This window comes from Symphalangus syndactylus, chromosome X, assembly GCF_028878055.3.
Source record: "Symphalangus syndactylus isolate Jambi chromosome X, NHGRI_mSymSyn1-v2.1_pri, whole genome shotgun sequence".
NCBI lineage: Eukaryota > Metazoa > Chordata > Mammalia > Primates > Hylobatidae > Symphalangus > Symphalangus syndactylus.
Genome location: NC_072447.2, coordinates 157235307 through 157251530, shown reverse-complemented (window position 1 = coordinate 157251530; position 16224 = coordinate 157235307). Strand labels below are relative to the sequence as shown.

Below are 16224 nucleotides of genomic sequence, written 5' to 3'. Positions count from 1 at the left end.
TCTTGTGGCCATTGAAGTCTCTTAGTTTGTGCTGCAATAACAGAATACCACAGAATGGGTAATTTATAATGGACAGAAATTTATTGGCTCACATTTCTGGGGGCTGGGAGGCCCAATATCAAGTTGCCAGCAACTAGCAAAGGCCTTAACATGGTGGAAGGCATTATATGACAAAAGGGCAAAGAAAGGGTGAGAGAGAGAGAGAGAGCAAAAGGAGGGTGAGCTCACTCCTGTGATAACAAATCCACTCCCATGAACCCTTTCCCCAGATAACTGCATTAGTCCATTCATGAGGGTGGAACGCTTATGACCAAAACACCTTTTATATGTTCACCTCTCAATACCATCATGATGATAATTAAATTTCATTATGAGTTTTGGAGGGGACAGACATTCAAACCATAGCAAGAGCTATTGGAGAAAAATGTTGGAGAGGCCTAATCTTTTATATTTAATAGCATTTCTTTCTTCCTATTACTCTCATATTAACCTTCTCCTCAGGTTCCTTGGTTGACTTAGAAAAGAGATTTGATCTTGCCATGTATCCACCATTTTCCCCTTTATGTTCTATTAGTGACCTTGTTTATAGTCTTCTGTAGTGATTAAGAATAGAAATCTCTTTTCCCCACGTGTCACATAATATTTATGGAATTTTGACAAGACCTTAGTGGACAAAAAGTGTCATACTGAATGAGTAACAGGAAGTTGATGCACAAACAACATTCTTGCAGGCACAGAGGTCTTGTATATGATCATTGTCAATCAATCATTGTCCAGTTAGACCCTGATTCAGTTTATTTTTTGTTTTGTTTTTTTCCTTTTCACAGATTCTATCCAGCAATTTTAATCTTTATTTTTCAGAAAAAAATGCTTTATCTTATTGAACCTCAGACAAAACACTTTGTTTTTCGATGCAGACTGAATTATGTTTAAGGCTACATGAACCCCAGACTAGTTGTTTGCTGCTCCTAAAACCTGCCCTGTTCCTCATAAGCAAGTAAACAGGTCTCCCTTCTTATAAGTATTTGATCTTCAAAATTGCCCTGTGGTATAAATAGGGCAGGAATTATTATTATCCATTTTACAAAGCATAAAGATGAGACTGAGAATGTTGAATAGATTTGTCATAAGGTTTACAACTATTCACAGGCAGACATGCTCTTAAAATATATATCTCCTTGATTTTAAGTTGTATCTTGTCATGGTTTTATGAACTTGGAACATGTCTTAAAGTTTATGTCTACACTAACATTTTTCCCAATAAGCCATTATTAAATCAATGATTTGTGGCAAGAAGGGATAGTGATGTGGAAAGGAGGGTACTTAGGGGAGAGCCTGGAAGGCCTAATAAGAGAGAAAGAAGTCATAAAAGTTAAGGCAAGTGATATGGTTTGGATATCTATCTTCACTGAAATCTCATGTTGAATTGTAATTTCCAATGCTGGAGGTGGGGTCTGGTGGCAGATGTTTGGATCATGGGGCTGAATCCCTCATGGCTTGATGCTGTCTTCATGATAGTGAGTTCTCATGATATTTGGTCATTCAGAAGTGTGTGGCAACTTGCACTCTCTGTCTTGCTCCTGCTTTCACCATGTGACATGTCTCCTCCCCCTTCACCTACCCCCATGATTGTAAGCTTCCTGAGACCTCCCTGAAGCCAAGCAGATGCCAGCACCATGCTTCCCATATAGCCTGCAGAAACATGAGCCAATTCAATCTCTTTTCTTTATAAATTACCTAGTCTCTGGTATACAACAGCCTAATATAGCAAGACACTCTGACATTGTTTGGTTTGTCTGACTCCAGATGGCATGGAAGCTTATGTCAAAGTAGACAGCTGCCCAGAGGAACCCCAACTACGAATGAAAAATAATGAAGAAGCGGAAGACTATGATGATGATCTTACTGATTCTGAAATGGATGTGGTCAGGTTTGATGATGACAACTCTCCTTCCTTTATCCAAATTCGCTCAGTTGCCAAGAAGCATCCTAAAACCTGGGTACATTACATTGCTGCTGAAGAGGAGGACTGGGACTATGCTCCCTCAGTCCTCGCCCCTGATGACAGGTAAACACTTTTTGACTATTGGTACTCTCTCTTCCCCATACTCAAAAAGTTCTTACCAGTTATTCAGACCAACAAATCCTGAATCCATGTTTAAGGTTAGGTACAGGTATGGAAACAAATGGCAAGGGTATTAACATTTGGAAACTAACATAGCTAAGCAGCTGAGAAGCTTGTATTTTTCTCACTCCTTGCCTTGATTGAATCATATAAGCTGTTTTAGAGTTGGATTTGAGCCTACCTAGAATTTTTCTTCCCAAATTCTCACCTTTTTTTCTCTTATACAGAAGTTATAAAAGTCAATATTTGAAAAATGGCCCTCAGCGGATTGGTAGGAAGTACAAAAAAGTCCGATTTATGGCATACACAGATGAAACCTTTAAGACTCGTGAAGCTATTCAGCATGAATCAGGGATCTTGGGACCTTTACTTTATGGGGAAGTTGGAGACACACTGTTGGTAAGTTGAGGAAAAGATTTAAGGTCAGGTAAGAAGAAAAAGTCTGGAGAGTTTTGAGTTTCTAAAATACTTCATAATTCACCTTGTCTCCAATGGACATGATCTTTTAAAAGCTATAAATGTTACACAAATAATAGCTGATTGTATGTATTTAAAGTTTGAGTGTATAGAATAAAAATTTAATGTCACCCATTAAACTCGACACTCCTGTGAAATACTGCTTAGACTTTGATACATATCCTTCCAGATCTTTCTCCATTAATTATGTCATATAGGAGTCAGCAGACTACGGCCTATGAACAAAATTTGACTTGTGGCCTGCTTTTGAACAGTCCATGAGCTTAGATGAGATTTTACAATTTTAAAATATTGCAAAGAAAAGAAAAGAGGATGGGAGGAAGAGGAGGAGAAGGCAGAGGAGGAAGAGAATATGTGACAGAGGCTAGATAGGGCTCACAAATTTTAGAGTACTTACTATCCAGTCTTTTCCAAAAAATGCTTGCTTGCCCCTGATCTAGGATATTAAGAATGAGTATGGTGTAAGTAACAGAATACTCAATGGACAGTGGTTTAAATAAATAAGGGTTTATTTTCTTCACAAGAAATTTGAAGATAGGTTGTTGGTTTCATAAATTCAGCTACTGAAGAATGTCATGAAGAACACTGGTTTTTAGATGTGGAGTTTTGTTACATACTGCCAAACTGACTTTCAGCAATTTTGTACCAATTTGTATCCCCTACCATAAGTATATGACTGCCCTTTTCCCCACATCATTGCCAACAACATATATTATAAACCTTCAGAAAATTTTCCAATTTGATGAGCAAAATGTTTATATGTTGTCTTTATTTGCATTTCCCTGGTTAGTAGTCAAATTGTATATTGTTTCATGTTTGTTGGCTATTTGTATAACTCCTTTCTGTGAATTGCCTGCTTGTAAATTTTGTCCAGTTTTCTATTTGATCAGTCATCTTTTGCTTATGTATTTGTAAAAGGCCTTTATAGATTATGGATATTGACACATTGTTATTTATCTTTCAAATGTTTTCCTCACATTGTCACTTGTACTTTAACTCCTTTATGATATTTTTTGTCCTTCAAAGGTTTTTGATCTTTATATAGCCAAAACCTCCTATCTTTTATCAATCTTTTCATTTATATTCCTCTGGATCTTTTTCACTTATGTTTTCTGCCTGAGAATGTCTTTGCCACCCCCAAGACATTACAAAAATAGTTTATATTTTATTCTCTTACTTATATAGCTTTATTTTTACAGTGAGCAATCTAATTGCCCTGGAAGTTACTTTTGGATGTAGTGCATAATTCAAATAGAAATTTTCCCAGATGGCAGCTGACACAACCAATCCTTTCTTCATAATTTGAAAATGTCTTCTTTATCATATACTAAATTGCTAAAATCTGGGATTTTTAATTCTCCTTAACTAATCTGTTACCACACTGTTTTAATGACTTCAACTTTGTGATATGTTTGATATCTGTATGACATCTTCTTTCATTGTACTTCTTCAAAATTTTTATTAGCTATTCTTGTACAATTTTTCTTCATAAATTTTGTTTATGTATTTTTTCTTTTTTTCATTTTTTGAAGACTGTATAATTTTATTTTTTATTCATTAATTTTTAAAATGCATAATGACACAATAATTGTACATATTTATAGGGTATTTTTTGTGTATTTTGAGTTACTTTTACTGGTTAATTTAAAAATAGATAAACAAGAGCATACAATAAAATGTAAATTTTCCTCCCTCTTGGACTTCCAACCCCATAGTCTGACAGACAGTCATTGCTGTGGGTTTGTATACTCCCCTCCAGAAGTAGTGCATACATGTACGAATGTGTGTGTATGTGTGTGTGTGTGTGCATTTCACACAAAAACAAGAGCAGTGTAAATTGGTCTGTACCTTGCTTTTTAAAAAGTAACAATATATTTTGAATTAGCCAGGCATGGTGGTGCATGCCTGTAGTCCCAGCTACTCTGGAGGCTGAGGCAGGAGAATCGCTTGAATCTGGGAGGTGGAGGTTGCAGTGAGCTGAGATCGCACCACTGCACTCCACCCTGGGCAACAGAGTGAGACTCTGTCTCAAAAAAAAAAGTAACAATATATTTTGGATATCATTTCATGTCAACATATATAGATCTACCTCATTCTTTGATTTATTCAGGTTATGCTCTGGATACCATGCTGAATCCTACACTTAAACATTACCTCAAAATGGATCAAAGATAAAATGTAAGAGCTAAAACTACAAAATTATAAGAAAATAACAGGATAAATCTTTGTGATCTTGAATTAGACAATAGTTTATTGGATAGGACACCAAAACCAACAAGCAACAAAAGAAAAACCATTTGACCCAGCCATCCCATTACTGGGTATATACCCAAAGGAATATAAATCATGCTGCTATAAAGACACATGCACATGTATGTTTATTGTGGCACTACTCATAATAGCAAAGACTTGGAACCAACCCAAATATCCAACAATGATGGACTGGATTAAGAAAATGTGGCACATATACACCATGGAATACTATGCAGCCATAAAAATGTCCCTGTTTGCAGATGACATGATTGTATATCTAGAAAACCCCATTGTCTCAGCCCAAAATCTCCTTAAGCTGATAAGCAACTTCAGCAAAGTCTCAAGATACAAAACCAATGTGCAAAAATCACAAGCATTCTTATACACCAATAAAAGACAAACAGAGAGCCAAATCATGAGTGAACTCCCATTCACAATTGCTTCAAAGAGAATAAAATACCTAGGAATCCAACTTAAAAGGGATGTGAAGGACCTCTTCAAGGAGAACTACAAACCACTGCTCAGTGAAACAAAAGAGGACACAAACAAACTGAAGAACATTCCATGCTCTTGGATAGGAAGAATGACTGGGTTTTAAGACAAGAGCAGAAGTGGAAGTTGCATTTTTATCCTCATATCACACACATCAGATCTGGAGGTGGGATTGATATTTTCAGGGTTCTTCACTGCAGCTTCCATGTTATTGCTCTTCCATTCTCTCTCTCTCTGTCTCTCTCTCTCTCTCTCTGTCTCTGTCTCTCTGTCTCTCTCTCGAGATAGGGTCTCATTATGTCACCCAGGCTGGGGTGCTGTGGTGTGATCACAGCTCACTACTGCAGCCTCGACTTCCTGGGCTCAAATGATCCTCCCACCTCAGCCTCCCAAGTAGCTGGGACTACAGGCATGCACCACCATGCCTAGCTAATTTTTTTATTTTTTGTAGAGATGAGGTCTCACTGTGTTATCCAGGCTGGTCTTGAAATCCTGGGCTCAAACGATCCTCCTGCCTCAGCCTCCCAAAGTGCTGGCATGAGCCACTGCACCCAGGCCTTTGTTTTCTTTTAAAGCTGGTGCAATCAGGCAATACCACCTGCTACCCTTGCTTAATACTGTAATCAACTGTCCTCTTGGTCATGCCTGCTCATTCACCGAAGATTTTATCTCCTGAAACACTGTCTCTTTCTCTGTTATCAGTGAATTTAATGCCCAAATAGTGATAAAGGCTGAGAGGAAGCATTGTCCTCACCAGACATCCAAATTTCAATTAGTGTGAGAAGCTGCAGAGAATACTTCCTGAAGCAATTGAAACAATTTTTAAAGAAATGGAAAGGGGCCTTTAGAGAGAAACTTAAGTACTGTCAGCCCTCCACGTCGTCAACTGAAGAATCCTAAGTTTGTAAATTTGGAGTGGAAAGGGCTGCAGGCTGGAAAGTGTAGCCTCTGGCAGCAACTGGAAGCAAGCACTTTGAAGAAGGAAGGATGAGATAGGAATTTATGCTGAATGAGTTGGCTAAGTATACATATTTAACAGGTTCCAGGAGGAGCTGTGAATATTTATGATGGGGCACCTGCAACCATACATGTTACATACATTCCATGTTCACTTTGGGGTGGAGACTTAACATTTAGATGCATGAAAATTAGGCTGTATATGTCAAAAGATGAAACAGAGGACACAGAGGCAGCCTCTGTAAACTGGCCAGAGCCAGTCCATGGTCAGTGGTCTCTTATCAGGAAGGAATGCTGGTCAGTTGTTACATCAAAACTGCACAAAGGGAGGGGAATCCACCACGTCTTTAGAAAGGACTGGTTTATGTTTAACCCTTAAGAAAGAAAGTCTAACGGCAGATTAGGGAGGGAGAGAATGTAACAAGGCATGCCTGATCTCCCATCCCATCATGGTCAGAAACTCAGTTTTTAAGCCGTCTCTGGGGTCTCCTTGGCTGAGAAAGAGGTCTCTTCAGTCGTTTGGGGATGCTTAAGATTTTATTTTTATTTTTCAGTATCACTGGGTTTCTAGTCTCATATTCAAACAACCATTGATTGAAAGTATTCAGAAAACAACCCCAAAACAATAAAAGATAATAATACAACAATAAATAATAATACAAAGAAGCAATACGGTAAAACAACTATTTACATAGCATTTACATTGTATTACGTACTATAAGAAGTCTAGAGATGAGTTAAAGTACATGAGAGGATATGCATAGGTTATATGCAAATACTACATCATTTTGAGTAAGAGACTTGAGCATCACAGATTGTGGTATCTGCGGGGGTCCTGGAACTAATCCTGCATGCATGCCAAGGGACAATTTCATGAAAAGACCAAATATTTTGAGTTTTATCTAGCCTCAAATTACTATAATGTAGATAGAGGCCGCTTTTATTTATCTGGAGTTAGACCACAGTTTTCTTGTTGATCCTAGTTGTTTTAGGATTTGATCTTAGATCTCACTTATACTTTCAGATTATATTTAAGAATCAAGCAAGCAGACCATATAACATCTACCCTCATGGAATCACTGATGTCCGTCCTTTGTATTCAAGGAGATTACCAAAAGGTAAATATTCCCTCGATTTATAGCTCTTTTTTACCTGTAGATACAGATGAGATAAATATCATCAATAACAACTAAAATTATGTTGGTCCTTTCTCCAGCTGTTGGCCAGACCTCAAGCTCCAGTCTAAAGTTATAAAAATCAATTATAGGAATCCTCAGGTGATGTTTCATGTAAATTCGTGAAGAGTCGCCTGATGTGTTTTTCCTATTACCTAGTGGTGATGTTCAAATATTTCACAGCCAATTAGATTGGCACCTTTCCACTGCAACTACTGTAAATGCCCTAAAATCTTGAAGCTGGTTCTTCTAGCACTTAAGATAATTTTTTTTTCTGAGTACAGTTTTCAGCTACATTCCACACTTTTGGTATCTAGTGTGGTATTCCACACTTTGGGTATCTAATTTCATATTTTCAGGATTCTTTGCTGCAGCTTCCATGTTATTGCTCTTCCTTGCTCTCTCTCTCTCTCTCTCAACAGGGTTTCACTCTCACTTTTGGTATCTAGTTTGATATTTTCAGGGTTCTTCGCATATTCATTTTTAAATAGTTCACAACTCCAGTTTTTATTTACTATATTGTTTGCTGTTTAAAGATTTATTTTTTCTTTTAGTAGATTGGATGTTATATATATTCTATTATTTAATTTTGGATGAATATTTATCAAAATAATAGATGTGTATGCTTAAAACTACAAAAGGGCTGCCTCCCTAGAGGCATCCATTTTTAAGAATTTCTGTTTTTGATTTTTGGTGGTTATCTCTACATCTCTAAAAAGTTACTTATACTGCTAACTCTTTGTTTTTCAACTTTAGACATTATATATTTACTTTGTTTTGTGCTTCTTTCCATTTGAGTTGTTTCAGTTTTATCAGTGTTTTCAGTTGGATTGGCTATCATTAGAACTTTAAAAATATACTAAACATCAACTTTTAGTAAGATATTTTCCAATCATGGATTGAAAATATCTTTTGACTCCATACTGCATAAATTAAGGATATTAAAAACTGTACCCCTCACTTTTCCTTTCCCCAAACCTTTCTTTTCTCTACTGCTGCTAGCCATTCCTTTACTTTTACAAAACTAAACTTGATAACATTTACATTTTGTACTGTAATTTGAAATAACTCTTCCTTGCTTTGTCTATATATTTTCTCTAAAGCTTAAAAAATTAAAAAACAGCATTTGTATTATTTTAGTATGCAAGTTTCTTTTTATAAATGTTAACTGCAGAACTAGGTAATATGCTACGATTGCTCTCTTTTCTACAGCTCAAGTGATTTTACTATTAAGATAAAATAATATGTAGAAGGAAAAAAGTTGATCTCATAGAAGTAGAGATAAAATAGTGGTTACTAGAGGCTGAAGAGGGGAAGGGGAGGGGGAAATAGGGAGACATTGGTTAATGGATGCAAAATTCCCCCTAGATAGGAGGCATAAGTCCTAATGTTCTATAGCACTGTAGGGTGACTGTAGTCAACAATGACATATATTTTCAAATAGCTAGATGAGAGGATTTGGAATGTTCCCAACACAAAGGTGTATCCTGAAGTAAGACTTTGTTTTCTTTTATTAGGAAAAGAAATGTAGGCTTCTTCAACCCTATTTCTTAGGCCTTTCAGCTTCTTAATCATTCTATTTGTTGCTTGCTATCCAAATCTTTCATTTTTTTTTTTGAGACAGCGTCTCGCTCTGTCACCCAGGCTGGAGTACAGTGGCACGATCTTGGCTCACTGCAACCTCTGCCTGTCAGGCTCAGGCTATCCTCCCACCTCAGCCTCCTGAGTAGCTGGGACCACAGGCGCACACTACCATGCCCAGCTAATTTTTTTTTATTATTTTTATTTTTTGTGGAAATGGGGTGTTACCTTGTTGCCCAGGCTGGTCTCGAACTCTTGAGCTCAAGCGATCTGCCTGCCTCAGCCTCCCAAAGTGCTGGAACCAAATCTTTTTCTTCTTAAAGACATTCTTGCAGTTAACAACATTAACTTCTTTTCTCTTGTACATTTCTATTTTTTGATTTCTTCTTTTGTTTTTCTGGAAGTATATTCTCAAGTAGCTTCTAAATATGTGGTACATAGAGGGTGAACTTTCTGAATCCTTCAGTATCACATGATGGGCAGACAGACTGGTTATAAAAATTTTCCCCCTGGGTGCGGTGGCTCACGCCTGTAATCCCAGCACTTTGGGAGGCCAAGGCGGGAAGATCACTTGAGATCAGGAGTTCAAGACCAGCCTGGCCAACATGATGAAAACCCATCTCTACTAAAAATACAGAAAAAATAGCCGGGCACTGTGGCATGTGCCTGTAATCCCAGCTACTCAGGAGGCTGAGACAGGAGAATTGCTTGAAACTGGGAGGTGAAGTTTGCAGTGAGCCAAGATCACACCACTGCACTCCAGCCTGGGCAACAGAGCAAGACTGCATCTCAAAAAATTATTCCTTCCCCTGTTTTCTAATATTCATTATTGCCGATAAGAATTCTTTATTTGCATTCCTTTATGGAAGAAGGGCATAGTGACAGAGTTCTGGGGAGATTTTGAATGTGTATCCTGAAATTTGGAGGCATACGTGGATACAGTTACTGGTAACCTGCTTTTTCCATGGAGAATTTTGAAGGCTGTAATGCCCATAATAGTGGGCAAGAAGAGAGGGCAAGAGTGGAGCAGTTTACCTTTCTGCTGTTTGACATGAGTTTATTCTGTAACAAGTGAATACTGTTGAAAGTAGCTGGGCTTTATCCCATTTGAAGATATTCTGCCCAAGAAGGCAGTTAGGCAGGCTGAGGGGATAGCAGAACCAATAGAGTCGTGGATATATCACTGGAAGTAAGAAGAGCTGATGGGGAGAGGACAGTTGCAGAAGGATAGCTGAAGAAAAACATCTCTCATGTCATGAAACTATGTACTGCTGAGGTCCCCGTGGTAACTCTAAAGAAACCATACATGTGTCCTATGAAAAGACCAGCATTTGGGCACCTCCCACACAGAGAACATTGATGACCAAATAGTGTTGTCAAAGATAGAGCAGCAGGACCTGTTAAACAAAAGTCTGTTTGCCCTTTCTTCTATTACCTACCCTCCCTCACCCCCAGCTCCTGGAAAAGGGAAGAGAAGGCTCAGAAATATTGAAAGAACATACTACACCATTCCCTTTCTTTCTTTTCTTTTTTTTTTTTGGAGGCAGAGTCTCGCTCTATCCCCCAGGCTGGAGCGCATTGGCATGATATCGGCTCACTGCAACCTCTGCCTCCCAGGTTCAAGTGACTCTCATGCCTCAGCCTCCCAAGTAGCTGGGATTACAAGTGCCTGCCACCACACCTGGCTAATTTTTGTATTTTTAGTAGAGATGGGGTTTCACCATGTTGACGAGGCTGGTCTCGAACTCCTGACCTCAACACCATTCCCTTTCTGTGGGTCCTCTAACCATAGGTCAGGCATAACTTAGTGAGGTGAGGAAGAGCTTAGAATGAATATAAAATTAAAATTTTGATTTAGATTGGATCTTCAGGTATTAAACATACCCAGAATGAGACTTAATTACTAAAATCAGTTCTTGTCCTGAGGACTCATTACCCTGAGGGCAGATCTCAGTTCTTCCTCCCTTTCCTCACAGAAGTCAGAGACTACATCTTAAAACTCCAATGCCAAGCTCTTTGGCATATATTCAGGCCTGACACTTTCACAGTCAACCAGATAATCAATTACAGCTTTTTACTTTTTAAAAAAATTTTATTATTATTATACTTTAAGTTTTAGGGTACATGTGCACAACGTGCAGGTTTGTTACATATGTATACATGTGCCATGGTGTGCTGCACCCATTAACTTGACATTTAGCATTAGGTATATCTCCTAATGATATCCCTCCCCCCACCCCATAACAGTCCCTGGTGTGTGATGTTCCCCTTCCTGTGTCCATGTGTTCTCATTGTTCAATTCCCACCTGTGAGTGAGAACATGCAGTGTTTGGTTTTTTGTCCTTGCAATAGTTTGCTGAGAATGATGGTTTCCAGTTTCATCCATGTCCCTACAAAGGACATGAACTCATCCTTTTTTATGGCTGCATAGTATTCCATGGTGTATGTGTGCCACATTGTCTTAATCCAGTCTATCGTTGTTGGACATTTAGGTTGGTTCCAAGTCTTTGCTATTGTGAATAGTGCCGCAATAAACATACATGTGCATGTGTCTTTATAGCAGCATGATTTATAATCCTTTGGGTACATACCCAGTAATGGGATGGCTGGGTCAAATGGTATTTCTAGTTCTAGATCCCTGAGGAATCGCCACACTGACTTCCACAATGGTTGAACTAATTCACAGTCCCACCAACAGTGTAAAATTGTTTGAATCTTAAAATTATAATAGGTGCGACTTCAGCTTCCACTTACTCAGAAACTTCATATGTACATGCAGATCTATAGAACCCTTGCAACAACAACATGATTACCAATATGTGGCTTGTTGTACTCTAATTGAGCTATTTCTGGTTTTGCTTGTGGGTAGGTGTAAAACATTTGAAGGATTTTCCAATTCTGCCAGGAGAAATATTCAAATATAAATGGACAGTGACTGTAGAAGATGGGCCAACTAAATCAGATCCTCGGTGCCTGACCCGCTATTACTCTAGTTTCATTAATATGGAGAGAGATCTAGCTTCAGGACTCATTGGCCCTCTTCTCATCTGCTACAAAGAATCTGTAGATCAAAGAGGAAACCAGGTAAGTTCTTGCCTTTCCAAGTGCTGGGTTTCATTCTCAGTGTATGTCCCCTTATAACCTGAAGAAAATATAATGGTTTGCAATATAGGTCAGTAAAAGAAATGAGCTTAGCTTTTACTGAATTTGAGTTTGGTGTAGTAAACATGCCTGCTGGATGGATAGGCCATAGAATGTAGGCCCTAGATTTTTCCTATAGTACTCATTCCCAGTCTGGGATTTAGCTCTCTCTAGCTGATCCTCCCCATTTTTATATGTCCAATTACCACCTATTTTCAGATGACCCACAAATTTATATCTACAGCCTAGATTTCTTCCATGGGCATCTCATTATGGGTGACTCAAAAGTACCTCAAAATTAACATGTCTGCAGCATGTAGCACTGTTGCGGGAAGTCAGGGACCCCAAACGGAGGGACCGGCTGAAGCCATGGCAGAAGAACATAAATTGTGAAGATTTCATGGACATTTATTAGTTCCCCAAATTAATACTTTTATAATTTCTTACACCTGTCTTTACTGCAGTCTCTGAACATAAATTGTGATGATTTCATGGACATTTATCACTTCCCCAATCAATACTCTTATAATTTCCTATGCCTGTCTTTACTTTAATCTCTTAATCCCTTCATCTTCGTAAGCTGAGGATGTATGTCGCCTCAGGACCCTGTGATGACTGCGTTATCTGCACAAATTGTTTGTAAAGCATGTGTGTTTGAACAATATGAAATCTGGGCACCTTGAAAAGAACAGGATAACAGCGATTTTCAGGGAACAAGGGAGATAACCATAAAGTCTGACTGCCTGCAGGGCCAGGCAGAACAGAGTCATATTTCTCTTCTTGCAAAAGCAAATAGGAGAAATATCACTGAATTCTTTTTCTCAGCAAGTAACAGCCCTGGGAAAAGAATGCAGTCCCAGGGGGAGGCCTCTAAAATGGCCGCTCTGGGAGTGTCTGTCTTATGCAGTTGAAGATAAGGGATAAAAGATGCCCTGGTCTCCTGCAGCGCCCCCAGGCTTGCTAGGATTAGGAAATTCCAGCCTGGCGAATTTTAGTCAGACTGGTTGTCTGCTCTTGAACCCTGTTTCCTGTTAAGATGTTTATCAATGACAATGCGTGCACAGCGGGACATGGAACCTCATTAGCAATTCTAATTTCGCCCTGGCCTTGTGATCTTGCTCTGCCCCCATTTGCCTTGTGATATTTTATTGCCTTTGAAGCATGTGATCTCTGTGACCCACACCCTATTCGTACGCTCCCTCCCCTTTGAAAATAGCTAATAAAAACTTGCTGGTTTTGCGGCTCAGGGGCATCACAGAAACTGCTGACATGTGATGTCACCCCTGGAGACCCAGCTGTAAAATTTCTCTCTTTTGTACTCTTTCTCTTTATTTCCCAGACTGGCCGACACTTAGGTAAAATAGAAAAGAACCTACATTGAAATACTGGGAGGCCGAGGCAGGAGGATTGCTTGAGCTCAGGATTTCGAGACCATCCTGGGCAAAATAGTAAGACCTTGTCTCTACAAAAAAAAAAAAGAAAAATTAGCTGGGCATAGTGGTGTGTGCCTGTAGTCCCACCTACTCAGGAGGCTGAGGTAGGAAGATAGCTTGAGCCCAGGAGGTCAAGGCTGCAGTGAGCCTGGGTGACAAAGCAACACCCTGTCTAAAAAAAAAAAAAAAAAAAGCTTAATAAATACTTTTGGGCAAAACATAGGGAAAGATATAAAATATTTCAAAATATGGCTAGAATTTGGACCATTTTTACTGCTTTAAAAAATAAAGCTAAGTTCTCTGAACAAGAAAAGCTTAGTTCTTCACAAAACTCATTGCTTGGCCCCAGAACAACTCAGTGCCATATTGCTGAGGCTTGACTATGTGTCCATTTGATTATATTTATGATACATAAGATCCCTACTAGTCTGAAAACATTTCATTTGTTTAGAGAGTAAAGTATATGAACTTTGGTGCCAATAAAACACGTGGCACATAAATTCAGAGAAGTATAAATTTTGCCAAGTACTTGTCCTGACTGATTTTTCCTAACTATAGTTTTTTCATCACTTTTGGGAAGAGAACTGAAATATTCTATATTCTCCAATCTCCTCTCTTCAGTATTTTGGTTTATATAGCTATAGGTTATAAAAAATGAAGTTTATACATATTAGTGACATTTACATATGAAATCTTAGCAGATCCAATTAGCAAGCGACTAATTCATAAATCTGGTTCATATACAAAATGCTCTTCTGGAAAAAATTTGAATATTTTAAACAAAATTTAAGGTATTAGTGTTGTTTGAGATTTTTGTGGTTCACCTTATCTTTCTTATTTGATTTCTGTTTTTCTATTTTTAATTTTTTATAGCCTTGTGGAAGGTCAGTTGCTAGATGGAAGTTTAGGAAAGTCAGTATCATCTCATTTGACTTAACTAACTTAAGAAAGGCACTGAATAACCACTTGGTTCTTTAAGGAATTAAATCTTCTAATCTGAACATGAAGAGAATAAGGCTACAGACTGTACCAAAAGAATCAGCTAGCATATGGCCTTGGGTGCAGAAAAAACTAAGTTCAGTGGGATCAGTCACCCTCTTGTCCTGGGGACATATTTGTTGTAAGCATATACTCACTGCTCATAGCACCCACCCCCAACTCCCAAGCCCTGGTATATGCCTAAGAGGAAATGGAATTAAATCAACGGATTAGATATATCACATGCATGCCATCACTTTCATCATAGACTGCTAGCTCCTACCTGACAACATCATAGCATTTCTTTACCCTTTCAATATATGTAATTAACAGATAATGTCAGACAAGAGGAATGTCATCCTGTTTTCTGTATTTGATGAGAACCGAAGCTGGTACCTCACAGAGAATATACAACGCTTTCTCCCCAATCCAGCTGGAGTGCAGCTTGAGGATCCAGAGTTCCAAGCCTCCAACATCATGCACAGTGAGTAAAGCAGCACTTAAGTCCAGTGGGTGGTGAATAGAGAAAAATTGATGTAATCAAAGTGATGTCCAGATAATGAATGAATTGTATGTGCATATAAATTTAACAATTATGTTACCTATAAATGTATAATTTTTACTCAAATACACGTGATCGTATAACCCATATTTTAAAAATCCAGTCACCATTTTTTCCTTTCAATATTTACTTGATTTCCCCCTCCCTTTTAATTCCCCATCTCCTTCTATATTACATCTTTTCACCAACCGTTCCATGCACAGGTAACATATTTTAAGACATATTTTCTCTATAATTATATAATCATATATAAACACATGCGTACATTGTATTAGTCTTCTAGTGCTGCCATAACAAAGTACTGCAGACTGGGTGGCTTAACCAGCAGGTATCTATTGTCTTACAACTCTGGAGGCTTGAGATCAGGATGTGGGCAACATTGGTTTCTTCTGAGGCTTCTCTCCTTGTCTTGTAGATGGCTTTCTCCCTTGTTTTCACATGCTTTCTTCTTTATATACCTTTGTCCTAATCTCCTCTTCTAATAAAGATACCAGTAATGTTGGGCTAGGGCCCACCATAATGACCTTATTTTAACTAACTACCTATTTAAAAACACTATCTCCAAGTATAGTCACTTGCTGAGGTACTGGGCTTTAGGACTGCAAGGTATAAATTTGGGATGGGGGAACACAATTCAGCATACATACACTGCATACATACACATGTGTATATATTTATATATACCCACAAATCTGAATGGCCAAAAATATGGTAAAAAATTCCAATTGCACTATCCTACAGGGAAATGCGAAATAGAATAACAATAGGATAGCACTTTATACCCATCAGACTGCCAAAATTGTAATTACTAGTGGGCTTGTGGATAAAAGAGTGTTCTCATGCTATATTAGTGGATAAGTAGTATAGTCTTTTCAAAACCAATATATGCCTTTTGAAATTCTGATTTTTAAGATGTTTAAGATGGAGTGAGCACACATTTCCATGTGTGTGCCGCTGGATGCAACTAAAAATCCTGAACAGGCCGGGCGTGGTGGCTCACGCCTGTAATCCCAGCACTTTGGGAGGCTGAGGCAGGCGGATCACGAGGTC

General features: G+C 38.3%; 1 protein-coding gene across 2 annotated transcripts in view; it reads left to right on the top strand.

Moving 5' to 3' along the window:
- The window catches only part of F8 (coagulation factor VIII), a 218037-nt gene that overhangs the window by 67669 nt on the left and 134144 nt on the right, over positions 1-16224 (top strand). For both annotated transcript variants that reach the window (XM_063634645.1, XM_055269168.2), the window contains 5 exons: positions 1807-2068; positions 2353-2524; positions 7329-7422; positions 11930-12144; positions 14946-15096. In XM_063634645.1, coding sequence (XP_063490715.1) covers positions 1807-2068; positions 2353-2524; positions 7329-7422; positions 11930-12144; positions 14946-15096 — 894 coding nt within the window. The remainder of the gene's footprint in view (positions 1-1806; positions 2069-2352; positions 2525-7328; positions 7423-11929; positions 12145-14945; positions 15097-16224) is intronic.